Source organism: Falco rusticolus, chromosome Z, assembly GCF_015220075.1.
Source record: "Falco rusticolus isolate bFalRus1 chromosome Z, bFalRus1.pri, whole genome shotgun sequence".
Classification (NCBI taxonomy): Eukaryota; Metazoa; Chordata; class Aves; order Falconiformes; family Falconidae; genus Falco; species Falco rusticolus.
In genome coordinates, this window is record NC_051210.1 from 67,671,628 (window position 1) to 67,696,141 (window position 24,514).

General features: G+C 36.2%; 1 protein-coding gene across 1 annotated transcript in view; it reads left to right on the top strand.

Annotated features, from left to right (window-relative positions):
* HCN1 (hyperpolarization activated cyclic nucleotide gated potassium channel 1) overlaps nucleotides 1–24,514 on the top strand; it is a 196,068-nt gene that overhangs the window by 16,161 nt on the left and 155,393 nt on the right. Inside the window, exon 2 of the mRNA XM_037374490.1 lies at nucleotides 8,211–8,634. Within this exon, the coding sequence (XP_037230387.1) occupies nucleotides 8,211–8,634 (424 nt within the window). The remainder of the gene's footprint in view (nucleotides 1–8,210; nucleotides 8,635–24,514) is intronic.

Below are 24,514 nucleotides of genomic sequence, written 5' to 3' on the forward strand. Positions count from 1 at the left end.
TACTGTCAGGCTTTCTTGGTTCTGTGTGGCGGTATGGGTTGTTACCTTCCTTTTCACATGATGATTTGTAAAGAGGCATGGTTTAGTGTTGGACTTGGCAGTCCTGGGTTAATGGTTGGACTTGAACTTAAAGGTCTTTTCCAACCTAAATGATTCTATGGTTCTATGATTTTAAGAATTACAGAAGGCTTTTCCCAATTTAAGCCTCTGAATTTTTACTTAGGATGGAGGCATCCTAAATGTCACATCTCTAAATGACACTTTTAAAATTACTGTCACTAAAAAATTTCTAATCAATGCAAGTGTTCCAACATGAAATATGAGATTATTTTGCAGCTGAAATATTTTTAGATCTGTCTCTAAGCTTTTTTCACACCTGTAAAGTGGTCATTTCTAATTTGAGAATGTGAACATGTATTTTACAGTGATTCTCTATAGAAATTTGCTGACACTTAAAAGAACCAGTATTTGGCAATTTGCATTTGGTTTCAGGGTTCATAATATGAAAGTGAATCAAGTCAGTTGGAGTCCCTACACAAAATGTTGCCTGGTACCAAAAGGCTATGGTCTAACTGTTTGAACAAGGAGGGTAAATCTGAGGAAGATTTGGTACTGTGACATGTGTTGATGCAGAAGCAATCTTGATGATCTGAAATACATTTGTTTTGATCAGTGTACAGGTTAGCACAGACAGATTCAACTTTTTCCAGGAGAAAACTAATTTGTGAGTCCTGACTCTTAATCAGCACTTTTTCCTAGCTGGAAGCTATCTGGACAGGAGCACTACTGTGCTTTTTCATTGAGGAATGGGGCCGAATAAGGGAGAAACTGGGTAAAGACGGGGGAGTGCAAAAGCAGTATCAGTGCTCCACTGACAGTGGTGCACTGTTCCTGCCCAAGGTTAAGTGGAAGTCAGGCTTTAATTCTTTCCACTGTAGTCTAATAAATTTATCTGGAGGAAAACCAACTGCAAATATCAGATGCATTCAAGCACTTTGTGATAGGGGTTTATTGGCTAAAACCAAAAAGACTCATTATTAAATAATATTGCCATATTACATAAATTTCTCTTTGTCCTCTCCCTCTCTTTTCCATATACAATGAGGGTGACATTGGTCCTGTACCTTTATTCCTCAGAAATCTGAAACTTATTTGTCAATGCATGTAAAATACTATAAAAAATGTAGACAGAGGCTATTGCATGCATACCAAGAATTAAAATGTTTTGATGAAATGTCCACTGCTTAAATATTAGTTGGATTTACTGAAAATATACATATATATTAGTATTTTGTCAATTAATTAATTTTATAGTCACTTTCCATGATCAGTAGTGTGATTTTCTTTTCTAGTAATTGAGTGTTTGAAGCATTCCAGCTTAAAACCTAACCAAATGCTGTAACCAAAGCCTTTTGAAAGTAGTTTTGCTGTTTATTGGCTTCACTGGGCTCTGCTCAGGTCCCCTGAGAGCTGCATTTATCTAATCATCTGCCTTGTGCATAGAATCACAACTGAGCAACAAATTGCAAATCTCCATTGCTAAGTGTGTTTAGTTGTCAGATAAAACTCATGAAATCTGCTTGAAATTGTGCAAGTTTGTAATTTTTAGATATGTTCTGTGGCTATATAAAAGACTCAATATTGCTGAATTTTGTGAATCTCTCTTTGAATTCCTTTTCTGCTACCCGATAGGAAGCTGCATCAGTATCTAAAAAATAACAGCAGGGCACATAAATTGTATGTCTAAGTATAAATGGCTAAACTTGAAGAACCTCACTATTTGTTTGAAATCAAATGAAGATTTCTGGTGGTCTTAAAAATTCATTAATATTTTATTTTTTTAAAAGCTTTTAGTCTGAATCAGAATGAAACCATTAACACAGAAAATCCACAGGTGCGGCACTGCTCATAATTCAGGCAGGGAAAATGAGTTTTCAGAACATCAGGCTCTGCCTCATCCCACAGACCAGTCTTAGGCAGGTAGAGAAAACCTTTCTGCTGCTTCAGCAGGTTACCTAGCTAAATCAATGAAAGTTCTTCAAGCTTAGTATGTTTTAAATTGAAAAAGAATAGCAAATATTGATGAAATATTCACCTGAGAAAGTGTCACAGGCTTCTACTTAATATTTCTGCCCTTCAATCTTAGTGCTTGAGGTGTAGGAGATGCTATTAGTACTCTACTATAGCATGTGTGAAAGGGACTCCATTTCAGCCTTGCAAGATTCCTCACTTTGTATTTACTTAACATAAGCTAAAATTTTTCAGAGTGAAAATAGAGGACAATAAAGAATATAATTTTTTTTTTTCAATTTCAATTTCAAAAAAGAAATATAAAAGAAATAAATTTCAGGAGAATAGTTTATCTTTTAAAAACAAAGCAAAAATCCCAAACCAACCTTTTGTCTTCCTTTGCAAAATTAAGTACATTCAGATGAGGAGTGTTTTATCCATACAGGACAACAAAATTGCAGAAGAAAGGTGACAGCATCCTGGCTTGTATGGAAATAGCATGGCCAGCAGGACTAGGGAAGCGATTGTCCCCCTGCACTGGGTGCTGGTGAGGCCGCACCTCGACTCCTGTGTTCAGCCTCGGGCCCTCACTGCAAGAAAGACATTGAGGTGCTGGAGCGTGTCCAGAGAAGGGCAGTGCAGCTGGTGAAGGGTCCAGAGCACAAGTCTTACGAGGAGCGGCTGAGGGAACGGGGGTTCTTTTGCCTGGAAAAAAGGAGGCTCAGGGGGCACATTATTGCTTACAACTGCCTGACAGGAGGTTGTAGGCAAGTGGCGGTAGGTCTCTTCTCCCAGAAAACTGGCAACAGGACAATTGGAAATGGCCTCAAGTTACACCAGGGGAGGTTTAGATTGGATATTAGGAAACATTTTTTCACGGAAAGGCTTGTCAAGCAGTGGAACAGGCTGCCCAGGGAAGTAGTGGAGTCACCGTCCCTGGAGGTGTATAAAAACCAAATAGATGTGGTACTTACGGACAGGGTTTAGTGGTGGACTTGGCAGTCCTGGGTTAATGGTTGGACTTGATAATCTCAAAGGTCTTTTCCAACCTAAATGATTTTATGATTCTATGATCATAACCTGTTCGCTAGTGCAAGACTAGCCAATGTAAAGAAGTGCCATATCACTAGTCATTTTAATGCATTTGTATTTATGTAATCACAGATAGGTTACAGTAAATTCTAAGTTTGGAAATCTTAAAATAAGAAAATTGCTGCTGAGCCAAAATAACAGAAGAACTCCACAAGAGGTTTGCAATATTTAAACAGAATCTGTTCCATGGAGGATGTTGAATGCAATATTTCTTGTTAAAATATAAGAAATTTCATATCTAATTTTATGTGTTTTTTCCCAGAAGTAGCATGTTTTCCTCTAGGTGTGTGTATGTGTAAAAGACACACAGATGGGCAGTATGAAAATCGATAGCTGGGCAGAAGGGGATATCCTCACTTTCAGGTTGTGGGGAAAAAAAAAAAGGTGATGATTTTTCAGAAAATATTCAAGCACAGTCACCTGTGCAATCATGAAAAGAATTTGGGTTCCCTCAAGAAAACTCTTCCTTTTTTATTCTCCTGTCTGTTCCAACACATCCTAGTAATTAATTATCTGCAAGTTGCAGATGTTTTCAGGCATTTCTGCCATTGCTTTCTGTTACTAAAAGAATAATATAGTTGCAGAGCAAGAGAAAGATGGCATGTCCTATGAGAATCGAATTCTGATGGATAATACCATGTTTATTGCTTGTTACAGTACATAAAGTTTTAAATTACTGTTACTTCTACTAAGATTGTTTTTTTTCTGTATAGGACATTGATTTTTCTGCTAGGTGAACTGATGATCCACAAAAGCAAAAGAAACAAATCTGTGTTTGAAGGTGAGATGAAAAAAAGTTGGTGCTCATTTCACTGAGCATCTGCTAGTCAATCAAAATATTTAACTAAAGAGGAGGCAAGTTTTCCATGGAAAGCTTGTGAAAATTTTTTACAGTTCTTCATTCTCTGAATGTGTAGAGTGAAATCATGTCTCATATGGATCAGGTTTAGTTTGAATGTTATTTTACAAGCAATTTGAATGAGTTTCTTTTTTAAAGACTTTCCACTTTATATGTGGTTAAGTATTTGTGACTGAATTTTATGAAGTTTTACTGATACATTTTGCTTTTTTTTAATTAGATAATCACACTTTTATGATTTTTCTGGCAACTTGGAAAACTTAATCTTAAACCAAGCTCTGTCTGCTCCGTAGCATCTGACTGCTCAATGCTCAGTGCCTTAGAGATGCTGTTCAGTCTGCTGTATGGTTTGTGAGACCACTGTCAACTTCTACTGGGTCAGTTTGGGTGTATCATAAGGACAATCATATATAAGACTGGACCGATTTGAGACTTGAATCAATGGACAGCAATGAGGAAATAATAAAGCAAGAAAATCCGAATGACTTTCTACACCGTTGTATATACAGCAAATTAACTAATTTAGAGCTGAAATTTCCTTCTTCAAGACTCAGGTTTTTTCTGGGTGGATATATAAAGTGGAAAATAGAATGCCTGTTAGAATTCATAGTGCCTTACATTATTAAGCTTAGTACAAACATTGAGTAATTAATACTAAGTAGTTCTTTATCTCTGCTTGGGTAGGCACTCATTTTGAACAGACTATTCATCCTATCCAGGTTAGCCTGTGGCAATAAATAAACCAGCAAAGCTTCAGCACCATGTTCCAGAGCTGTAAAAAACAGCGTGTTATTACCATAAGTTTTGAAAGTATAGTAGATAAGTTATGAGTTATATAGATAAGTTGTATCACTGAAAGAGGGCTATGAATCCAGTTAGTTTTATTTAGGAATATAAAAGTAATAATCAGAATGATTTTTTTTTTATTTCTTTATAAAATATTTCTTTTCAATTTAGAAAAATATGCCTTAAACCTGTTTTTTAATATTTTTTTTAGTACTTGAAGACTTTTTTCACCTAGAGATATTAAACCTCTGAGTGATTTAGAAGCATTTCAAAAGTTTCAGGAATAGTTCAGTGCAGTGCAGTGCTGACCTCTGTACCTTTAGTTAATGGCAACTAGTAGTAGCTGTACTGAGTTAGCTTCAGGGGAACAGTAAGCTCTACAGATGTTTGCTATGGGGCTAAGGTCAGTTTTTGTTTCTTATTACGAGCTCTGAAAGATCTCATTAGCCCCAGGCTCTTATTTCTTTTCCTTTATTCTCAAAAATTGTGTCATAGGCCTATCTCTTTCTTGCCTTTTGTCAACATTTTATAATACCTTACCTAGATCTGGAACTCTGAGATTGTAAGTTTTAAATTTATAACCATCATCGCTGTTGGGGAGAGTAGCACAAAAAAAAAAAAAAGAAAAAAAAAAAGAAAAGCTAGAAATACTCTGAAATAAAGGGCTAGCTCTGTGTCTCAATAGCAGGTCCTTGCACCGTCTTGTGAAGCTTTTCAGCTCACTCTTGGTTACATGAATAGTAGGATGTTCTGAACCAGTAGGCAAGGAACGCATTGTATTACTTTCTCTGCAGAGGTCACGGAAGGGCAATACAGGGAGTTGCATCTAGTTTTTCTCACCTGAAAGAAAAATATCGTGTAACATGGCCAACATATTGGCATTTGCAAACATTTTCCTAAAATAAATGTTTGATTAATTTCTAAATTAAAAATAGATCATAATTATAGGAGTTTTTCTTACTAACTGATCAGCTTACTATGTTGTGGGCTAAAATCAAAATACAAAACTGGTACAATCTCATAGTCATTTGCGTTCAATCTTATTTTATTGCTGAAGCCCTAATACTACCACTTTTACTGACATTCAACATTAGGAACTCCAGTGTGTTTTGCATAATCACAGTACGTAACAATCTTTTAAACCGCAGATTACTGTGGGATAAAAACACATGTTTCTGTATTACATTTTATGTTGGCTGGGTGGCTGGTTGTGTGACTTTGGTTAGCCTTCGTTGCATAACTGCTCCCTGTGCTGGTGAAATGAAAAGGTCAATCTGAAATCCAGCAATGCTTTGCTTAGGAGTGAGCCACAGATGCAAGTATGCCTCTCAAGGTTACGGGTTACTTTCTAGGTTTTTTCCACTCATTTTCAGGATTCCTTGGAGACATTTATTTTCCCAGAACAGTTTTGTGAAATATTTTGGTTGATGGCGCTGTAGAAGTGTTTGTGGTAATTGTACCTGTAGATCATAGTAGCAGTGATATATGAATCACTGTTCCTTCTGTATGGGATTTGTAGATTATTGAAAAGAATAGCACAGCAAGACACCAATTACATGAAATTTAAAAGATAAGAGAAATCAGGAAATTTTTTCTAGATATGGTACAGAAATGGTGAAACCCATCATGTGCTGAGCAAAAATACATACAGCCTGGATAAATCTGTATATTTATAGCACTTGGTATTCACATTTATTGTAAGATTGAAAATGTGTAAGACAAATCATATTGTAGTACACAGGGAATTACTTGTAAAGTCTATTTCATGTAATTTCTGAGTACCAGTTAAAGGTGCTTTGCCATGTAATCTCTCAAATTATAGTCAAACCTCATCTCTGCAGGTTTATCTTGGAATAAAGAATTTTAAAGGGGAATTCTCATGCCATTCAATCCTATGCTATTCTTTCTTTAGTGTGTTTTAGTTACAGTTAATTATTTATATTCTCAGTTCAGCAATTTGTAGTCTCAGAAGTATTTTCATGGATAAACCTGAAACAAAGGGAATTCATAAACCTGGATCATTTGGCGAATACAAGAAGCAATCTCTGAAATCTATTGTAATCCATATGCTCTATGCAAGTCTAGCAAAAACTGAACTTGTGGTTCTGAAATGTTTTGTGGTCAGTTAAACTATTGTTATTGTTGATGGCCATGTACCTTTACCAAGATGAAGGTGTTTGTTACTTGCCAGGAGGCCGGTGCTAGTATGATGGAAGTGGCCTGGAGGTCAGTGCTGGAGTGATGTACTGGTGGTACATCCATCATGTGTCCACCGTGCAGGGCCCCACTGCAATGGAGGGCTGGAGCAGGGAGAGAGTTGTGGAGCTATTGCTGTTTCTAGTCTTCAAGGCAGTCTAAAGAGTCTGTGGGGGAACTGTTTGCGACTCGTTTCTGTGCCTCTCTAAATCAAGTGTAGTTGAACAGATCATGTTCTCAAGCAGAACTAGAGGTCAGGTGTTGGATTCAGGCTTTCTCAAATTCAGTTTCTGTTCTTCTATTGACCAAGAATAACTTTCTTTGATGATTTAACATTTAGGTGTTATCATAGTTTTCTTAAAATCTGCAAGGTATATACTCCCATCTCCTGGAAATCTTCCATCAGGATAGATGTATAGTCTATGTAACAGGTGGATTTACTCACCATTTCTGTAATTGATACTAAAGTTATGAGTCTGTCTCTCTACCATCTGTATCAAGCACTCTTAGCAGCATTCTAACAGTGTTAGAGAGGAGCCTTTAGATACTTCCAGAGCAAAATGGTGAAACGCAATACTCATTTTATACTATGCAAGTTGCAGCTATTATTGTCCAGACTTCTTAGCTAGCTCTGAAGGAAGATAGACTAAGAGGTTGTAAAAATGCATGAAAGTTCAATTCAGGTTGTAAAAGTGGGTGAAGGTTTTGGTGTTACCTAGCTTTTGTTTCTATTGGTTGCTTTAGTACTTTTTTTTCTTTTCCTGTAATTTTTTTTCCAGCACTGTAATGGTATGAGTACCTTTGCAAAGAGGTACTTATATTTGATATGTTATCTGTTTAGTTATTTGGGTTTTCATTTAGGTATAAGCCTTAAAAAATACCGCATTGCTAAAGCACTCCTGACTGGCACCAGACACCCCTTTTCATTATCTAAACTCACTAACAGGTTTTGACAGGAGTCTGAGTAAGTATACTCAGTGCTGCACACGCACACCTTTCAGGTATGCCATGGAGTGATAAGCCATAGTACTGTCTTTATCCTAGATATGCATTCTTGAGAAGGAAGGTACATAATAAAATGTATTAATTACCTTGTCTGCTCTACTGACCATGAATATATTGAATGACTTAAAGCAATGAGAGTTTTTGTAGCATTAACAAAATGTTATCAGTATCTTGAGGTGAAGTTGATGGCATGATAGAGGCCATTTTTCTAAGTGTGTTTTACCACATACATCAACCATTTTGTTTCTTCCTTTCTTTTTAGGTTTTACTGGGACTTAATCATGCTCATAATGATGGTTGGAAATCTTGTCATTATACCAGTTGGAATCACATTCTTCACAGAGCAAACAACAACACCATGGATTATTTTCAATGTGGCATCAGACACTGTTTTTCTATTGGACTTGATCATGAATTTTAGAACGGGGACTGTAAATGAAGACAGCTCTGAAATAATACTGGACCCTAAAATCATTAAGATGAATTACTTAAAAAGCTGGTTTGTAGTTGACTTCATCTCGTCAATACCAGTGGATTATATCTTTCTCATTGTAGAAAAAGGAATGGATTCAGAGGTTTACAAGACAGCAAGAGCACTTCGTATTGTGAGATTTACAAAAATCCTCAGCCTGTTACGTTTATTACGCCTTTCAAGACTGATTAGATACATACACCAGTGGGAAGAGGTAAGATTTACGTGGTTATAACATAATTGGCTGAGAACTTATTCCTACAAAGAGCTAGACAGGTCTCTCTGAAGAGCTACACAAGAACCAGAAAGCAATAAAGAGTTTTTACTCACTAATTAGTATAATTAGATACAGGTGGTAGTAGAAGAGACTTTTTTTTTTTTTAGGAAAAAAAAAAAGGCACAAAATAACCATCTTCTCTCTACTAACAACAAAGACCAGAAATTTGTTTGGGGCTATCAGTACAATAAGCATGGATGGGCTCCTGTTGAGAATATTAGAAATTTTAGCAACAACCTAAATCTACATATCACTTTAGTGACTAGCACTTAAATTTATGAAGTTAATACTCTTGTCATCACAAAGAACTTGAAATACATGTTCATATTTTTCTATTTCAGGAGAAATTGAAACTCTTTGTAATTCAGTAGATTTCTTAGAATGCTCATTGTTTGAAGACTGTATGTGGGCTGAATATATCAAATACTGATCTTTATAAAAAATGGGTAGTTCAAATTTTGAGTCATTTCCATCTAAACTGTCAACTCCACTATTTCCAGACGTCAATTTGGCATGATGGCATTTCCAGGAAATTACAACTTTCCATAGTTTGGCATGCTCATGGTTAGGAAGTGTTTAATACTTTGGCACGTAGCACCATGATTCAGTCATTTCATTTCTTGCCTGTCCCCATTCCTGTAGTTCTAAATATGATAATGTATTTTAAAAGGAGATACTAAAAATGTGAGAAAAATAATTGCTGCTTTCTAAACCTTTCTTGCAGCAAGTATAATGATAATTATTTTGTAAAACATTTTTGTAGAAGCACTATTAAAATAGATTTGCATATATTTATTTAGCTATTTTAATAAAGATTTATTTAACTAAATGAATATTAAAGGATGATTTGGTACCATTTCTTATGCTTTTTCTGCTGGTTATCTCCAGTATTATATTCACTTTCTGGTTTAGCAGAAACCTAAATGCAAAGCCATCTCACAAGTAAAGTCAGGTTGTATTTAAAAGTGGCATGATGTTGCATGATAGTAAGTATCAAAAGTCTAATAAATTTATAGTTGTTTCTCAAAAAAGCTCCTGAAATAGGACATTAATTTTATTATTGTATGTTGTAGATTGTACTTCTATTTACCTCCCTCTAATGCAGTGTAACTATGTTTTTGACACAGAAATAGAGCACTGTGATTTTATATGCAATTTAACTAAGGCAAATGATTAAGCTATTTTGCAGTTCTACCATAAAGCTGTGCTTTTGTCTCCTCTGTGTTTTATAGAGACAACCTTCTGAAATGTGTTCAATGACATTATTTTCTGGCAGCCTGAGTTAATAGCTTGCCACTATAAAGGCCTACTAAGCAGAGAAATTAATACCTTTTTGCCCCCCTGCCCTTTCCATCTGTTGTCAAAGATAAATCAGGTATTCTAAATCAGAAATAGTTGAGTAGTCCACTAAATGGGACTAGAAGTGACCTGAGGATGTGGTCCAAACCAGCAATAGCTGGTGTTTGGTCCATTTAATTTTTAGCTAATGGCTGGCTGATTGCAACTTCACCATTGATTCCACTAGTAACATTTGTGAAATATTTTTTGTATAATACTTTATTTGACAAGTATTGGAAAATAAATGGAATCTATGTGTTTGATAACACATTGTAGTGCTCCCTGCATGTTCTTGGTAAGGTGAAAGTGGGTCTGAAGGTGGGTTTTTTTTGTTGTTGGGATTTTTTAGCCTGCCATAAAGCAGCAAGAAGTTCATTGGCAGCTTTTTAAAGATTTCTGATGACTGTGAGAACATGCAGGAACAGTGATAAATATGTAGACTAAATCAGGTTCTGATAAGTCCCAAAATGAAATATTTGCAAGAAAAAAAATGTTCTTTTTTATTTGTTTAGAATTTTACAGATTTGAGAAATGAAGGTGGTCATGGATTTTTTTATTTGGCTTGTGTTATCACAGTAGTTGATTACCACTTTGGATGTAGCTTGTGAAACTGTTCTACACAGTGATCCAACACTACTTTGGAGAAATTGTGTGTTATAGCACTGTAATGTTTTAACAAACAAACAAAACCCCCCCAACTGGGTAAGGTTTAACTTTGCTGAACTAGGAAACAATAGTGGGATGACCCCATAGGGGTAGTCAGTGAGACCTTTGCTGCTGATACTAATCTTTTCTGTATTGTGTGTGTTTGTACATGGACAGCAGGGAGTAACTGTTAAATAATTTTTACGACACAGAACTGGAGCCTGTTTGTGTGTGCTTAAAATAATTTAATAATTTTTGCCTATTGGCTGACATGTTGGTTTTAAATGTGGTGCTGACAAATCTGAAATACTGTGTATTTGAGTCTAGAATAATGAGCACTATGTCAAACATATTGATAGGACAGACAGAAAATTCATTCTTCATAACCTGTTAAGAGGATACTTCATGGAAAACTGATTGATGAACAAACCAGGTTGTATAATACTGTTGTTACCCCATTGCAGTATTTATACGTCCTTTAACAGAAAAGACAGGTTGAAATTGTTTGAGCTTTTCCTTTTTTCCTATCACATACCTGGATTGCAGTTGCTCAGTATCCTGAACTTTAAGATGAGTAGGCAAAAATTTAAAATATTTTTGTATCATACTGGTGAAACACAGTTCTTTATTTCCACAACATTTAAATAATTTACATCAAGATCAAGCTGCTAACAGCCACAAAGAGTAATACAGAGTGAAATAAATACATGCATTGCAGACACTTTCTGCTTAACTGGTATGGCAGAACAGTGCTATAGCCTGTGGTGCAATATAGATGAAATTTGGTTGATAATTTCATATATCAGTCTGATATTAATAGCTTATCCAAATGAATGACACAGTGGAAATGGGAGGAAACAAAGGGGCAGGAGTTAATCTACTGAATTTTCAAATTTACACTTTTGTAAAACTGCTTTTTATTTATAATATCAAATATTACAGTCATTTACAAATCAGATGTTGACAAATAGTTTTTTTATTTAAATTGATGATTGTAGAAATTATACTTTCAGGGTAATTTCTGACAGTGGGTTTGTTTTGGATTTTATTTTAATTTTTTTTAGCTTAGGTTCCTAAAAATACCAAACAGGACATACTGGACCTAACTTATTTGCTTAAGCTTATTTTATGGGACTGCCTAAGCTGCTGTCCCCTGAATGTTTTACATAGGTTTGCGTGCAACTAGTAAGTAACTAATAAGTTATTCTTAGTTAAATGGGCTCATAGATAACTACAATTAAAATTGAAAGATATGAACAATTAGGGAAAGATACATTGTTATGTGTCAAATGATATGCCACTTTGCTTTACATTTTTCTCTGATATAAATTTACTGATTCTTTCAAATAACAGTATTTTTCAAAAGCTGCTTAAAAACCAGACTAATAACTTTGCTTACAGCTGTTCTAATCACAAGAAAGGACCTAGTAGATGTATAAGGAAACAGAAGTGGTACTTCTGAAACTGTACCCTAAGTCTTACTTGTTCTGAGATGCCTGAATATGTGGAATTAGAACCAATTTATAAAGTGACTGAATGCTTATTGCAAGTTGTGCAATAAAGGCTATGTTTGCAAAAAATCATCTAGTAAAATATGTGCTAATTTTGAATTGTAGCCATGTCTTATTTTGGTTTGACTTGTACTGAAATGTAGTTTTCAACTTGCCAAGCCTTTTCAAGGTTCAGGCACCTACGTAAGTGTTGATACCCATTCTAGCAGTTGCTAAAGCTCAGGCATTTAATGAAACATATTTCTGAGCATACCACACAGACATTCTACTTTTTACTGTGTCATTTCTAACAATCACAGTAATGCCGATCGATAAAAGCTCATAAATACAAGCTTGCTTGAAAGCTAAGTCTTACTGAAGTGCTGAAAAATTAAAGTGTCTAAGCTTTGCCAAATCATGTCCTGCATTAGCAAGTTCATGTTGCTTTCACGCTACCAACCCTAATTATCACAGATCGCCACTAGGTGTCCTCTCCTTGTGCTGCTTGCTGCCAACAGTACAGGAATACATACTATGTCTATGTGATGTTGAGTCATTATTGTTGACTAAATAAAAAAGTTGTAAAAGAGCATGTGTTATCCAGACAACAGAAGACAACTCTTACATCAGTAGCCTGCTGTTTCTATGGTAAGCATAGAGGTGACTTTTGTCCCCTACAGAAAACCAAACCACTTTTTCTTTCCTCTACAGCCAGGTGAGAAGTTGTCTCCTTTTGATCACTGAATGGGGAATTGTGTGAGAAGGGGGAGATGATGAGTTAGGTGGGTACTTGGTAGTGTTGGATGAAAACACATATCCATACTGATTGGATTAATAATTTTATTTTATTTTAACAGGACTATGTCTACAAGGCATAGGGTTTTCCAGTTAATGAGGGTGTTACATGGTTTAACTTACTTTTTAATTAATGGTCTCATGGAAATGGGAGGTGGCTTAATATTTTTTTCTTTCTTATCATCCAGTTTTAATTCCTGTCCTCCAAGGAGATAATTTCAAATATATTTTCTCGGCCCTATAAAGTTGTATCCATTAGTGAGGTACTGCAAATGACCATATCAGTACAGGTTGCATGGCAATTTTGAAGTAAATTAGCTTTAACTAGGACACACTTTTTTATTGCCTATTACAGATACATCAATCAAATACGAGTTGTCGAGCTCATAGAGAGTGAGTGGAGGAAATTTGTTAAATAACTTTGGGGGAAAGAAGATGTAGGAGAGTGTACCTTCTGTTACTGCCACAGAATCTTTGAATGCTGCAACAAAACCTCTGTATTGATGTCTTCTACCTTTCTACCATTAAGAAGATGGAGGCAGAAAAAATCCCGATTTCCTGCCAATTTTTATAGGAGGGAAAAAGAAAAGCAAGTTTTGCATTCTTTTGGAAAGTCATGCTTGGGAAATGCCTTGTATGTATAAATTAGTGAACTTGTGTCCTCCCATATAAAGCCTGTGCCTGCGGTCGGGTTGTGGATCAACGAAAAATATCAAAAGACCAAGCTGTTTGTCTCTTCCATGCCAGCCCCCCCACCCCCCACCCCCAATGTTCCCTAACAGGACTAAGTAAATACGCAAACAGTGATGAATTATTCATTGTTGTTTAGTGTGCAGATACTTGTTGGCATATGTACATCTTACACAGCTGACTTCCATTTTGTGCTGGGCTGTATCTCAGATACCTGTGAGTATCTGTGGCTTCCTCCTTGTTCTGCAGTCTCCCCTACCAGATGAAGCTGTTGTCAGGTGTGCTTGACATTTGCTGACCAGCTCCACCTCTTATGTAATCTAAAGGGAAAAACCCCCATGCTGTCTGCTTGCGGTTTGAATTACAGAAGCTAAGAGTGCTCTTTGCTCAACATAGCTATAGCAGGAGGTCAACTCTCTAGTTTCAGCAAAGCAGAGAGATGCTCAGCCCAGTTCCCCAGAGATGTGTTCCTTTTGCACCTGGGAGTTGTGCTGGCTGTCAGTTCTTTACTGGGTAGGACTTGGAGTGCTGGTATTCCTCCCTAATTCAGTTGGGATGTTGGCTAACGGATAGTATGTCTCTATGACAGCAGTTGAGTGCAATGTATTTTATCTGCAGGCTCTGATCCTGTAGAGCTAGGACCCAAAGTGTAGAGACGGTTTCTTTGGTACTGTTGAGGCTGTCAGTATTCTGTCTTGATAGTGTAGTTCTAGTTTATTAATATAATTTGCTTACATGGCTAGAACTGAAACAATAGATAAAGTACCTAAATAATACCTAAATTCCAAAATAAAGCATTATAGAATATGAAAGAACATGTGAATCAAAACGTTTTTATAATAGCAAAAATCAGTCTCATAATATATAGATAGGTAAACTGCAGTGCTGTTAATTTTTTCTTCTCTGTCAGGTAACTTACAAGCCTATTGTCTGTGTTTTGCTAAACAGAGAACCTGACACAATCTTTACCAAACTGTAGTGTTCCAAATGAGGAATTATAATTTATCTAATTTCACGTAAACCTTCTTGTTTACATGGAACCATCCATGTTTTAACATTAGATGGGTAAATTGTGCTTGCTTGTGCCAGTGCTTTTTCATTTATTTCAATGCAAATGATTTATTTGAGAAAGGTATCTTTCATTGCAGCTAAAGCATACATCCATGAAATATCACTGACATAGATAATGGAGCATACCCTCAAGTTTTTAATCTTCGTTCTTTTAAATTCTGTACAACAGTAGGAAAATGCACATAACTGATAGAAACAATTAGAAGACATTATGATCCATGGTCTCCGAATAAGAGAATACTAACTGCTGAAAAAGAACAGCACATTTGTAGAGCAGGCAGTTATTAAGTAGAAGCAAGACATTCTTATTATTAAAAAAAAAAACAAGTATTCAGTTTTCTAATTTCCCACTTTATGGGCTGCATGTAATCACTTTCACGGAAAGAATAATCCATCCACCTACAGAGTAAATAGGAAGTGTTACAAGTGTAAAGTTTCTTGCTTCATCTTTTTACCCCCTTTTTAAGACTCTTTAAACTGAGCTGCCTTTCTTGTGTGCCTACACCAAGAGAGTGATTGTGTAGCAATGATTTTTTCCCTGGGAGATAAACCACATAAAACATACCTTGAGATAAATTTTCCTGAACTCAAATGTTGGAAGATAATGTTTTATTCTTCATAGGAGTTTAATCTGGCTTCTGTATAATGGGCCTGTTGCTGGGGGTCTTGGCAGTAGACCCAAGAAAAGGTGGGTTCATCCCTGCAGTTGCATGCCTAGGTGATGCCAGTCAGTCAGTTTTGAAAATGATCAGAACGGCTTCAGCCTGACTTCAACACTGAAATGTAACACAGTTTCATTAGAAGATTTTTTAAAAAGTTTTATTTGCTGTTCATTATTTTTTGAGCTATTCTGGAGATAATTCATTGCTTTGCACTTGCTAGAGCTTGCACGCATTACTTCTGGCTGCAGATTTGGAAAAAAGCCTCTTGTTCTTCCATCCTAAGCTTTTAACACAAGCAGAAAGCCTGCTTAGCTTTCACAGGGTAATAGCCTGATGGATACACCCCATGCAGGCAAGCGGTGAGGGTGGTGATGTTCAGTCCCCTTGTTAGCCAGAGCTGCTGCCTGATCAGCTCAGCATGTCACCCTGCTCCCTCCCTGGGGCTGCAGAGCCATCAGAGAACGTGGTGACAGCCAAAGAGCTGTTTGAGCAGCCCCTGGTTTGGATTGTGGTTCACCATTTGGGCACTGCGGTACTGCACAGTCCTTCCCATGGTGAGCACACGTGTTACGAGCTGTCTTTGGTTCTTGCAGTGATGAAACAGGGAAGCTGTGAATAGGATTTGGATTTTCACTTTTTCCCCAATGTATTTTAACAGGAATGACAAACTTAGGGTTTGTTCTTTACAGGCTAAACAATCCATTCTGGTATCTCAGCATTTTCAGCTTTGTATTAATAGTGACCAGTTCAGAATGGCTGTTTACACTTCCAAATTACTCAGCAAGAGTAATATAGCCAAAAGGTATTCTCAGCTTGTCACTAATGCCTTGTAAGATCCTTCCCCTCTGTGTTTGTTTTCATAATACTGATGGATCTTTGTGTGTAAAGAAATAATTAGAATAAATACCTTAGATTTGTGCACAGATTTTAATTTGTCTTGGTATTCTTTTTGTGTAGCTGCTAGGGTAAGCAATCTTTAGCGATTGTTAGGTTTACATTCTTGCCATTTTATGATGTCTCAAGTAGACTTCTAAAATAAATTTTTAGAAGACAGATTTGAAGGTGGTTTGCCAGCCTACATGGTAAAATATGCCCAGTTATCAGTTGAAATGGAAGACTTATAATTCATTGTAATAATATTAAACACATTGTTAATTAATTAATTTATTTATTAAAGAAAGCAGCAAGATTTTCTTAACCGGCGTCATTACTAATTGAGAGCTGAGGAGCAAGTTACACAGGAAAAATAAATCAGAAAATTGTATGAGTAGAAGCTAGGTATGAACGTTTTTAACCTTTTCTTAACATTTGGCTACAATGGACATTTAGTTTTTTTAATTAAGTAATCAGGTATTAAAGGGTGGAAAGATGATTAATTAGATTTCAAGTTGAGGTAATTCTGTTCTACTTTAAAGAGAAAGTTGTCAGTTGCTCTGAACAGCTTTTTAAATAAATAAAAAAAAACCCCAAACAATGCCAGCACTCTATTCTCTCATTCTTTTATTTGGAGACCAGTGTAATGGTTAATTTTATAGGATTTTGTGGGAGAGTATTGCCTTGGTTGTGTCAGAAAGGTCAGAGAGGTAGAAAAGGGAGATATCTGAAGAACTTGTGCTGAGCTGTGCTAGGTAGACCATCTGTGTATTGTTTGTTGCCTTTATTCATTCTCTCAGTCTGCCATGTTCCTTAGCTTACCTGGGCATTTCATTGAACAAGACCAGGACTGAAATGATACAGAATTCACTGCATGTCAAAGGGTTGAGGATCATGTTCTGATTTTGATAAAATTTGACTACCTTCTAATACAATAAAATACCTGGGACACTGCTTGTTTAAGTAGGTTTCTGTTATGGCTCCCATTGAAGACAATGGAATAGTGGTTTAATAGTTAATTAGGAACAAGGTTGTGCTTTGTAAGGATAAAATGGTCTGAATTAACCACTTAGGGAAAAAGATGCAATTGTATATACCTTTTTAGAGAGGGCTGAGGAACTGAGATGCAGTGTGGAAATGGCTTTTTCAGCTGCAATTTATATTTAATGAGTTATTTCTAACCTGAATGTAATTTATTTTATTATTATATGAGTTTATTCCAAATAACCATGACATTATCCCACATGTGTAATGTGTGATTTAAATATAGTTGTGACCTGGAAAGAACAGGAAAATAACCTAATTCAGAGACTGTCAGAGCTGTGCTCCTTGACTCCAAGCAGAAATGAAGGCTGTGATTGAACTATTAGGCTCTCCTCGCCGTACTGCACTGGAACATGCTTTTATTTCTCACTATTTTCACCTCTCTCAACAAAGACTTTGCTATAGCCTTTCCATGTGTCTAGGCTCACAGTATTTTCCTTTTAGTTACTTACCATCTTCTTAAAACTGCTCTTTTTTCCCATCCTCTCTGCTTCCAGAACCAATAGCAATAAGCTTAACCATTTATCCGCTTACCTTGTTAGGGTGCCTTGTAGTTGCACCACCTTTCCAGTAAATGTTGCCATTTATTGATCTGGCAGGAACTGCTGCCATTCAATGTATTTGTTGTCATGGTTTTGTTGACAAAATGCTATGCAACATTGGAGATCTGCTTTGCATCCAAGTGGGCATTCGTAGGTGAGGAGCTGTGACAGTAGAGACCTCTATAGGACATGTATATTCTCCCAAAATATGCATGGGAGAAGCCACCTGTAAGAAAACAAAGTGGCTGCATGGCTTTTTATGATGTAACTGCCATAATCTTTGTCAGAGCCATGCACCTTGTAAAGCTGGGCTGCCTGTAGAGGAGAGGAAAGATGTGATTGACATAAAAAAAAAAAAAAAGTGAGAAAATAATGCTAATTCAAAGAAATATACACGCACATATTTATGCGAATATATCTCCAAGTGTGAAGGTTCCTAACAACATCTCTATACCACTGAATAGAAACCAAAGGAAATGGTCCTATATACAATTTTTATCTCTCCAGATTAATTCTCCTTGCATCATATGCTCAGTTTACCTTAAGTGACTGGCAATATTCAAAGGCTCATGACAAACTATCTTTTATCTCCACTAAAAACTGTAAGTTTTGCTGCTGAGTTGATGCTTCTGTTCATACTTTTAAGATAATAGCATACAAGATTTACGGCCAAAACCTGAACCTAGAGAATGAAATTGCTGTGTGTAACTTAAAATGAACCTGTTTTTTAAGAGTACCTTCCTGTGGGATTTCCAAAGCACATGATTGAAAAAGGTGTGGTAGTTCTCTTCAGGATGATCAATTCATCCCTCAACCAAAGACATGAATTACGTCTTCATCTGTCACAAAAATGACCGGGCATCCCACAGGAGAACTGTGTTCCAGCTGGGAAGATTTAATGTCAGATAAGTTTTAACAAGGAAATGAAAAAAAAAACCAAAAAAACCAACCCAACAACCAACTAAAATGTAATTTTAGTAGGCAAGGCGTAATTCTGGAACTGCCGCATTGTTTTAATCTCCAAGAAGCTTTAAGATATTAAATCCAAACAAGTTACTTGCCTTTTTCTCGCAGAGATTTTCTGATGAACTAGGTGAAACACTGTTTTTTCTTCAGCATCATTCATATGAACCTCTTTTTTCCCATCACTTATTTAGTTTGCCATGGCAAAACCAACCTTACCATAAATGTGTTTTTCTCTTTGTCCTTTTTATTATGTGACAATTTTGGTAACAATACACAGCTTAGTTCTATGTGGATTTTTATTTATATTTTTGTTAAAGTTTGCATATCACAAATATTTATGTTTATTGATCTTCTAAAAATAATTTTTAAAAAAATCAGTCTGTTTATTGGGACTCTTAATTGGCATAGTAACTGCCAGGCATTGGAAATGAGTGTCAATTGTATAGAACTGCTGTCAACACTGTAACATTTTTGTCAAAGCAAATCCATAAAGGTAGCTTATGTTAAAAAAATTATAAAACAAATACCAGTAGAACTTTACATGCTATCATCTTTTTCATTTAACCTACTTACTGTTATTCCCATGGAAGCTAGAGAAAATAAAATTAATCAACACCAAAATTTTTACATATACTGTTTATCTGGTTTTTGACATCATTGATTGACTCACTAGCTATTGTCAACTCTTGCTTAACAGTTAAGTTAGTTTATATTTGAGGTAGAAGCACTTTTTTTTTTTTTTTTTTTTTTTACCTCAGTAGGGTGTTTAGAAGTGGTAGCATCTGACAGCAGCTATGCTGGATGCTGTCCTTGTGACACAGCAATTCCTATGGTGTCTGCTTCAGCCAATTACTAGTACTCTTTAGAATCAAAAAGTAATTTTGACAACTGGATTTTGCCTTTGGGAAACTCCTTCTCCTCCTTTTTAGATGTATATAGAGCCTTTGTGTAAAGTGAACATGTTCTGTAAACTAGCTGAAGACATGATTCTTCACCTACATCATAATTTTAAAACCACATGTGTCTGTGTTGAACAACTTAAAGCTAAGAATTGAAAATCATTACATTACACTAGCATAAATTTTGGGCATTATTTGTTATAGAATTAGGTGAACTTGCCTATTTGTTTGACACCTCAGCTATTTTAAGATGCTTCATCTAGGGAATCAGTTTATTTCTTGTATCTTTGAACAAACAATGAAAAAAAATTCGTCAGTTAAATCTTTGGTTTATGAATTGTGCACTGAAATGCAAAAGGAAGAGTGTAAATTTAAATTATTTAGTTCTTTGTTAGTTATGAGTACAGAATATTGTTTCTTCCCTCATTTAAACAATTTTGAAATTTAGTCTCACATGAATCATGACCATGCTCCCATGGGTTTCCTTCTACCTTCTTTAAAAGTTTTTCTCTGAGGTGAAGAATATAATGATGCTCTTTAGAAGCAATGACTACCTCATGCAGGATTACAAAATTTAGCCCAATAGGGGACTGCCATCTGAGCAGGGCAAAATAATTCCCCACCAATAAAAAACTGTATGTTTCTGCTAGGTCAGGAAAGAGGTATAGCTTGGGCTATTTAAAGCTTGGATTTAAGGATTATTATACATGCTTGAGGAGTCTCATTTTCCTTTATTTCTCTTTTTTTTTTTTTATTTTTTGACAGTAAGCTTTTTGGAGCAGCAGTGCACCTCTAGCTCTATGTTCTAGTGCTAAATATACTAAAAAATTGTGATACTATGTTAATTATTAAGCATAATAAACCTATGGAAGAGGAGAGGAGGGAAAAAAAAATCTGGCAATAGAAGGGGCAAGCAACCTCATGCCCATATATTACCAAATAATTACTTTTTTCTTTATAACTGGTGCTTCTTCTTAGCTGTGGCTGTCTAGAAAATCAGTATCAAAAAATTTGTCTGTGATATTTTCCTTGACTTCCATCTTTTATTTAAGCTATGTGAAAATTATACAAGCCGTATGGCTGTTGGTAACACAGTCCGGTTTGAATCGCACCCACTACTCTGAAGTCCAGTTTGTGGCTGGAAGCTGAAAACTCAGTTTGTTTCTCTCCTCACTGTGTTCTTGTCATTGCAAATACTCATCAGAATCACTCCAATGAAAAGAAACAAGACTGGTGGCACCTCACAAGAAAATGTTTCTCTGAATTCATAAGAGAGAAGGTATATTTGTTATAACTTTTACTTAATCTGCTAATTAGTGCTTTTATTAATTTTTTGTGTTTATATAATATAATAATATTTTCATATTTGTTATTATGGAAGAAATGGCTGATCTTCACTGAAAACTTAACTATGGTCAGTTTAGAACACTGAGGGAACTTACACTGGAAATTATGGTATCTGGTATTTTCTGTCAAGACTTGTTGAAGACTCACTAGACTTAAGCTACCCATAGTTTTGTTTTTATTCCACTTTCCTTAACAGCCATCATCCTTTAATCTGTCTTTATGTTTTGGGACTCCAGTTTTGACTGGCATCACCAGGTTTGCAGTTATATAATGATCATGTAATAATTGAATTCGTTAGTAAATTAGAAAGGAAAATTCTTGTTGGTTGTCAAGTGAGGTCAATTGCTCTGTTCTAATTCTTGGGTGTCTATGAATCTTTCTTTGTCTGGGATGCTTCAGACAGCTTGGGGAAGGTATAGAAGCAGGTTTCTAGCTACCTAGAGGACTTAAGTAGGGTCAGATACACACAGACCCTGTTGGGGTAGGCAGCAGCGGAGCTGGACTGTTGCGATCGCTATAGTTGGGACTGAAGTGTTGCAAATGCAGTATTTGCACGATTCCCCCCCTCTCTTTGCATGCATGTAATATTTTGCATGTTCAGTATTCCAGTTGGCTGGCAGAGTAGGTAGATACTATTTTGGGGCCTGATGTTCTTTTCACTGAGTGGTTAATGCTTGGAAATCTGATTTAGGAATACAGAGATATAAATCTGTTAAATATTTCATAGTATTTTCAAATTTCTGATGTTTTACACGGATAGTTTATCAAACTAGTTTATTTTTAAGTTGACCTACAAATGTACTCGAGTGACTTCCAGCTGTTTTTTCACACTGAGAAATACGCCCCCAGACATTTGTCCTCCAACATCCTTTCAGTCCCCCACCTCTTTCTTTATGTCATGTAAGTATCTAAGTAAGACAGAAAGCAGGTGCTCTGTGCTTGGTGCTCACAGGCAGTGGCAGTGGCAGTGGCAGGTCAGAGCTTGTTACTGAATTTGTAGCTCTGAGTCCCTGGTCTGTTTCCATAGCTGAAGATGCAAAACATGAGAGGTTTTAGTGCCAGTTTTTTCTTAGAGGAGTGCAAATAAGCATACCAAGAAGACATATGCTTCAGTTTCTTTTCTTGCAGTTGGAAAAAAAAGAGAGAAAACCAGTTTTCTAAACTTGTCATATTTGCTGGGTTAAACAGAGTATTTTTGTAAGCCATCCCAGATGATAGCTACAGAATATTCTCTGTTAAAATATACAGGTTTATTCTGTGTTAAAAATTTTGCCCTGTAGTAGCAGTGCTTTATTTTATAAAAGGAAACAAACCCATATTGTCTGTCCACAAATGTTTTGAAGAAAGGAAGCAGGAGATCAGGAATTGCTTCCCTCCTTGGTCTGAAAGGGTTTCAGGCAGGCTTGGCATGGGACAATGTCTGCACTGGTACACTGCCCTACCTGACCTGACACGATTCCTTGTGCTGGACTGAGTGCCTAATGGAGCACGTGGCTGTGAGAGCACTCATACCAACAGGCAGCAGGGGTATATGCAGGTTTTGTGGAATGACTGTCTCACAACACACACACAGAAAGGGCAACGTCTCAGCCCTGACATTTCCCATCGACTAGCTGTCAGCAGATCTGTGCTCCTTGTTATGACTCTTAGCAGCACCATCAGAAGTGTCCATCTCTCTCAAAAAATTGGGCAGTGAGCCCAGACACACATTAAGCATTGGAGAGCAAACACTTCAAAATAGAGGTCGTCTTAGCCTTGGTTATTAGCACTACTCTCAAGCTCCTACCCAGTGACAGCATCAAGAATTTACATGTGTACAGAAGAAATAAGATGTATGACTGGAGAGAATGAAAAGGTGAAGCTTGTTTAATTTTACCATGTAATGTTTTGAATACAGTGATCCAGTCTGTTCATCAACTGAATTTAGTGGAACTGGTGAACACTGGAGAATTTTCCATTTTACTGTGTAGAAACTGGAGCGTCCTCAAGACTTACCTTGCTGACCTGTCTCATTCGTTTGCAAGAGGGAAAATAGACTCTAGGTCAGGAGTTAGAGAGAACTTTGCACTAGATCTGAAGGGAAACCAAAATGATTCTATGACTCTATCACGTCTGCTGAAAAGCTCTTTTAAATGTGGAACATAAAAAAAAGAGGAAAAAATCTAATGTTTGTTAGATCACCATCCCTGGAAGTGTTTAAAAAATGTATAGATGTGGTACTTAGAGGCATAGTTTAGTATTGGTCTTGGCTGTCCTGGGTTAACGGTTGGACTTGATGAGCTTAAATGTCTTCTCCAAACCTAAATGATGTTATGATCCTATGATTTTTGAATTTTTCTTTTTAAATTGCTCTTCAGTTTAAGATTAAAGCCTGTAATTGGCATAGTCTCTTTCAGTTCTCAAGACTGCCAGAACTATGCAGGGATATTGCTAGCATTCAGTTACTTTAGATGATGTTCTCAGATTATTTCTAAAGTATCAGGCAAAGAGTGATTAAATAAGATTCTACCTTTTCACAATGTGTTCCATGGCAGATCAAGTATTTGTACTTGAAAAACAGAGTTATGCATTCTGTGTTATGCACTTTGAAAGAATTATCATAGGTTTCTTGGCTGTGGGGAGAAGAGTTCATCAGCTCACTCATGTTAGTTGATGAACACTACTATGTAGGTAGAATAAAATCAATTATAATAACTCTTAAATGGATAGAGACATTCCAAAATTATTTGGCCCAATCAATTTTCTGCTTACTGTGTCTATTTTAGAAAAAAGATTTTTTTTCTCCTAGTGAAAAACATTTTAATAAGCCTTTTATTCTTAAGGGCTCAGTGTGAAGTTTTATGACAATACAAAAAAGCATGTCTCTGTAGGAGCTTGGTGACTTAATCTACCTCCTGGTTGAAAGTGTGATGAGAGAAACTGTTGGTAATTGAAAAATGATAAAAAGTGGTCTAACATTGACATAGATCTGCTGCCCTGATAACTATTCAGTATAAGATGAAACAGTAAGCCACAATGGCTCAGAAAAATGGAGTATTATATTAAAAAGGCTTAAGGTAAAAATCTGCATACCTTCAGAGCAATGCCTGACATGGTGTCTTTTATTTTATACCGTTATTCAGTATATATTTCTACCCTAAATAACAGCTTAGTAATACATAGTAGTGTTTTTGCTAGCATGTAAAAATATTGTACTCTGCCTTTTTTCATCACGCTAAGTGCACCAGCAACAGTAAAGGCTGCTCTTCTATCTGTTGGGATAGTTTCTTTCACTCTTTACAGTTTCTTTCAGTTTCAAATGCAGTTTCTATTGCATTGTGATTTTGCACTTCTGTGACCTTGGGTGATTTTGCCTGTACCATACACTGTCAGCAACTTTTAAGGTTTTTCTTTTCCCAAAGATGACATCTGTTAAGGCTTCCTGATTTGCCACATCTTTCCTTCATTCCTTGAAG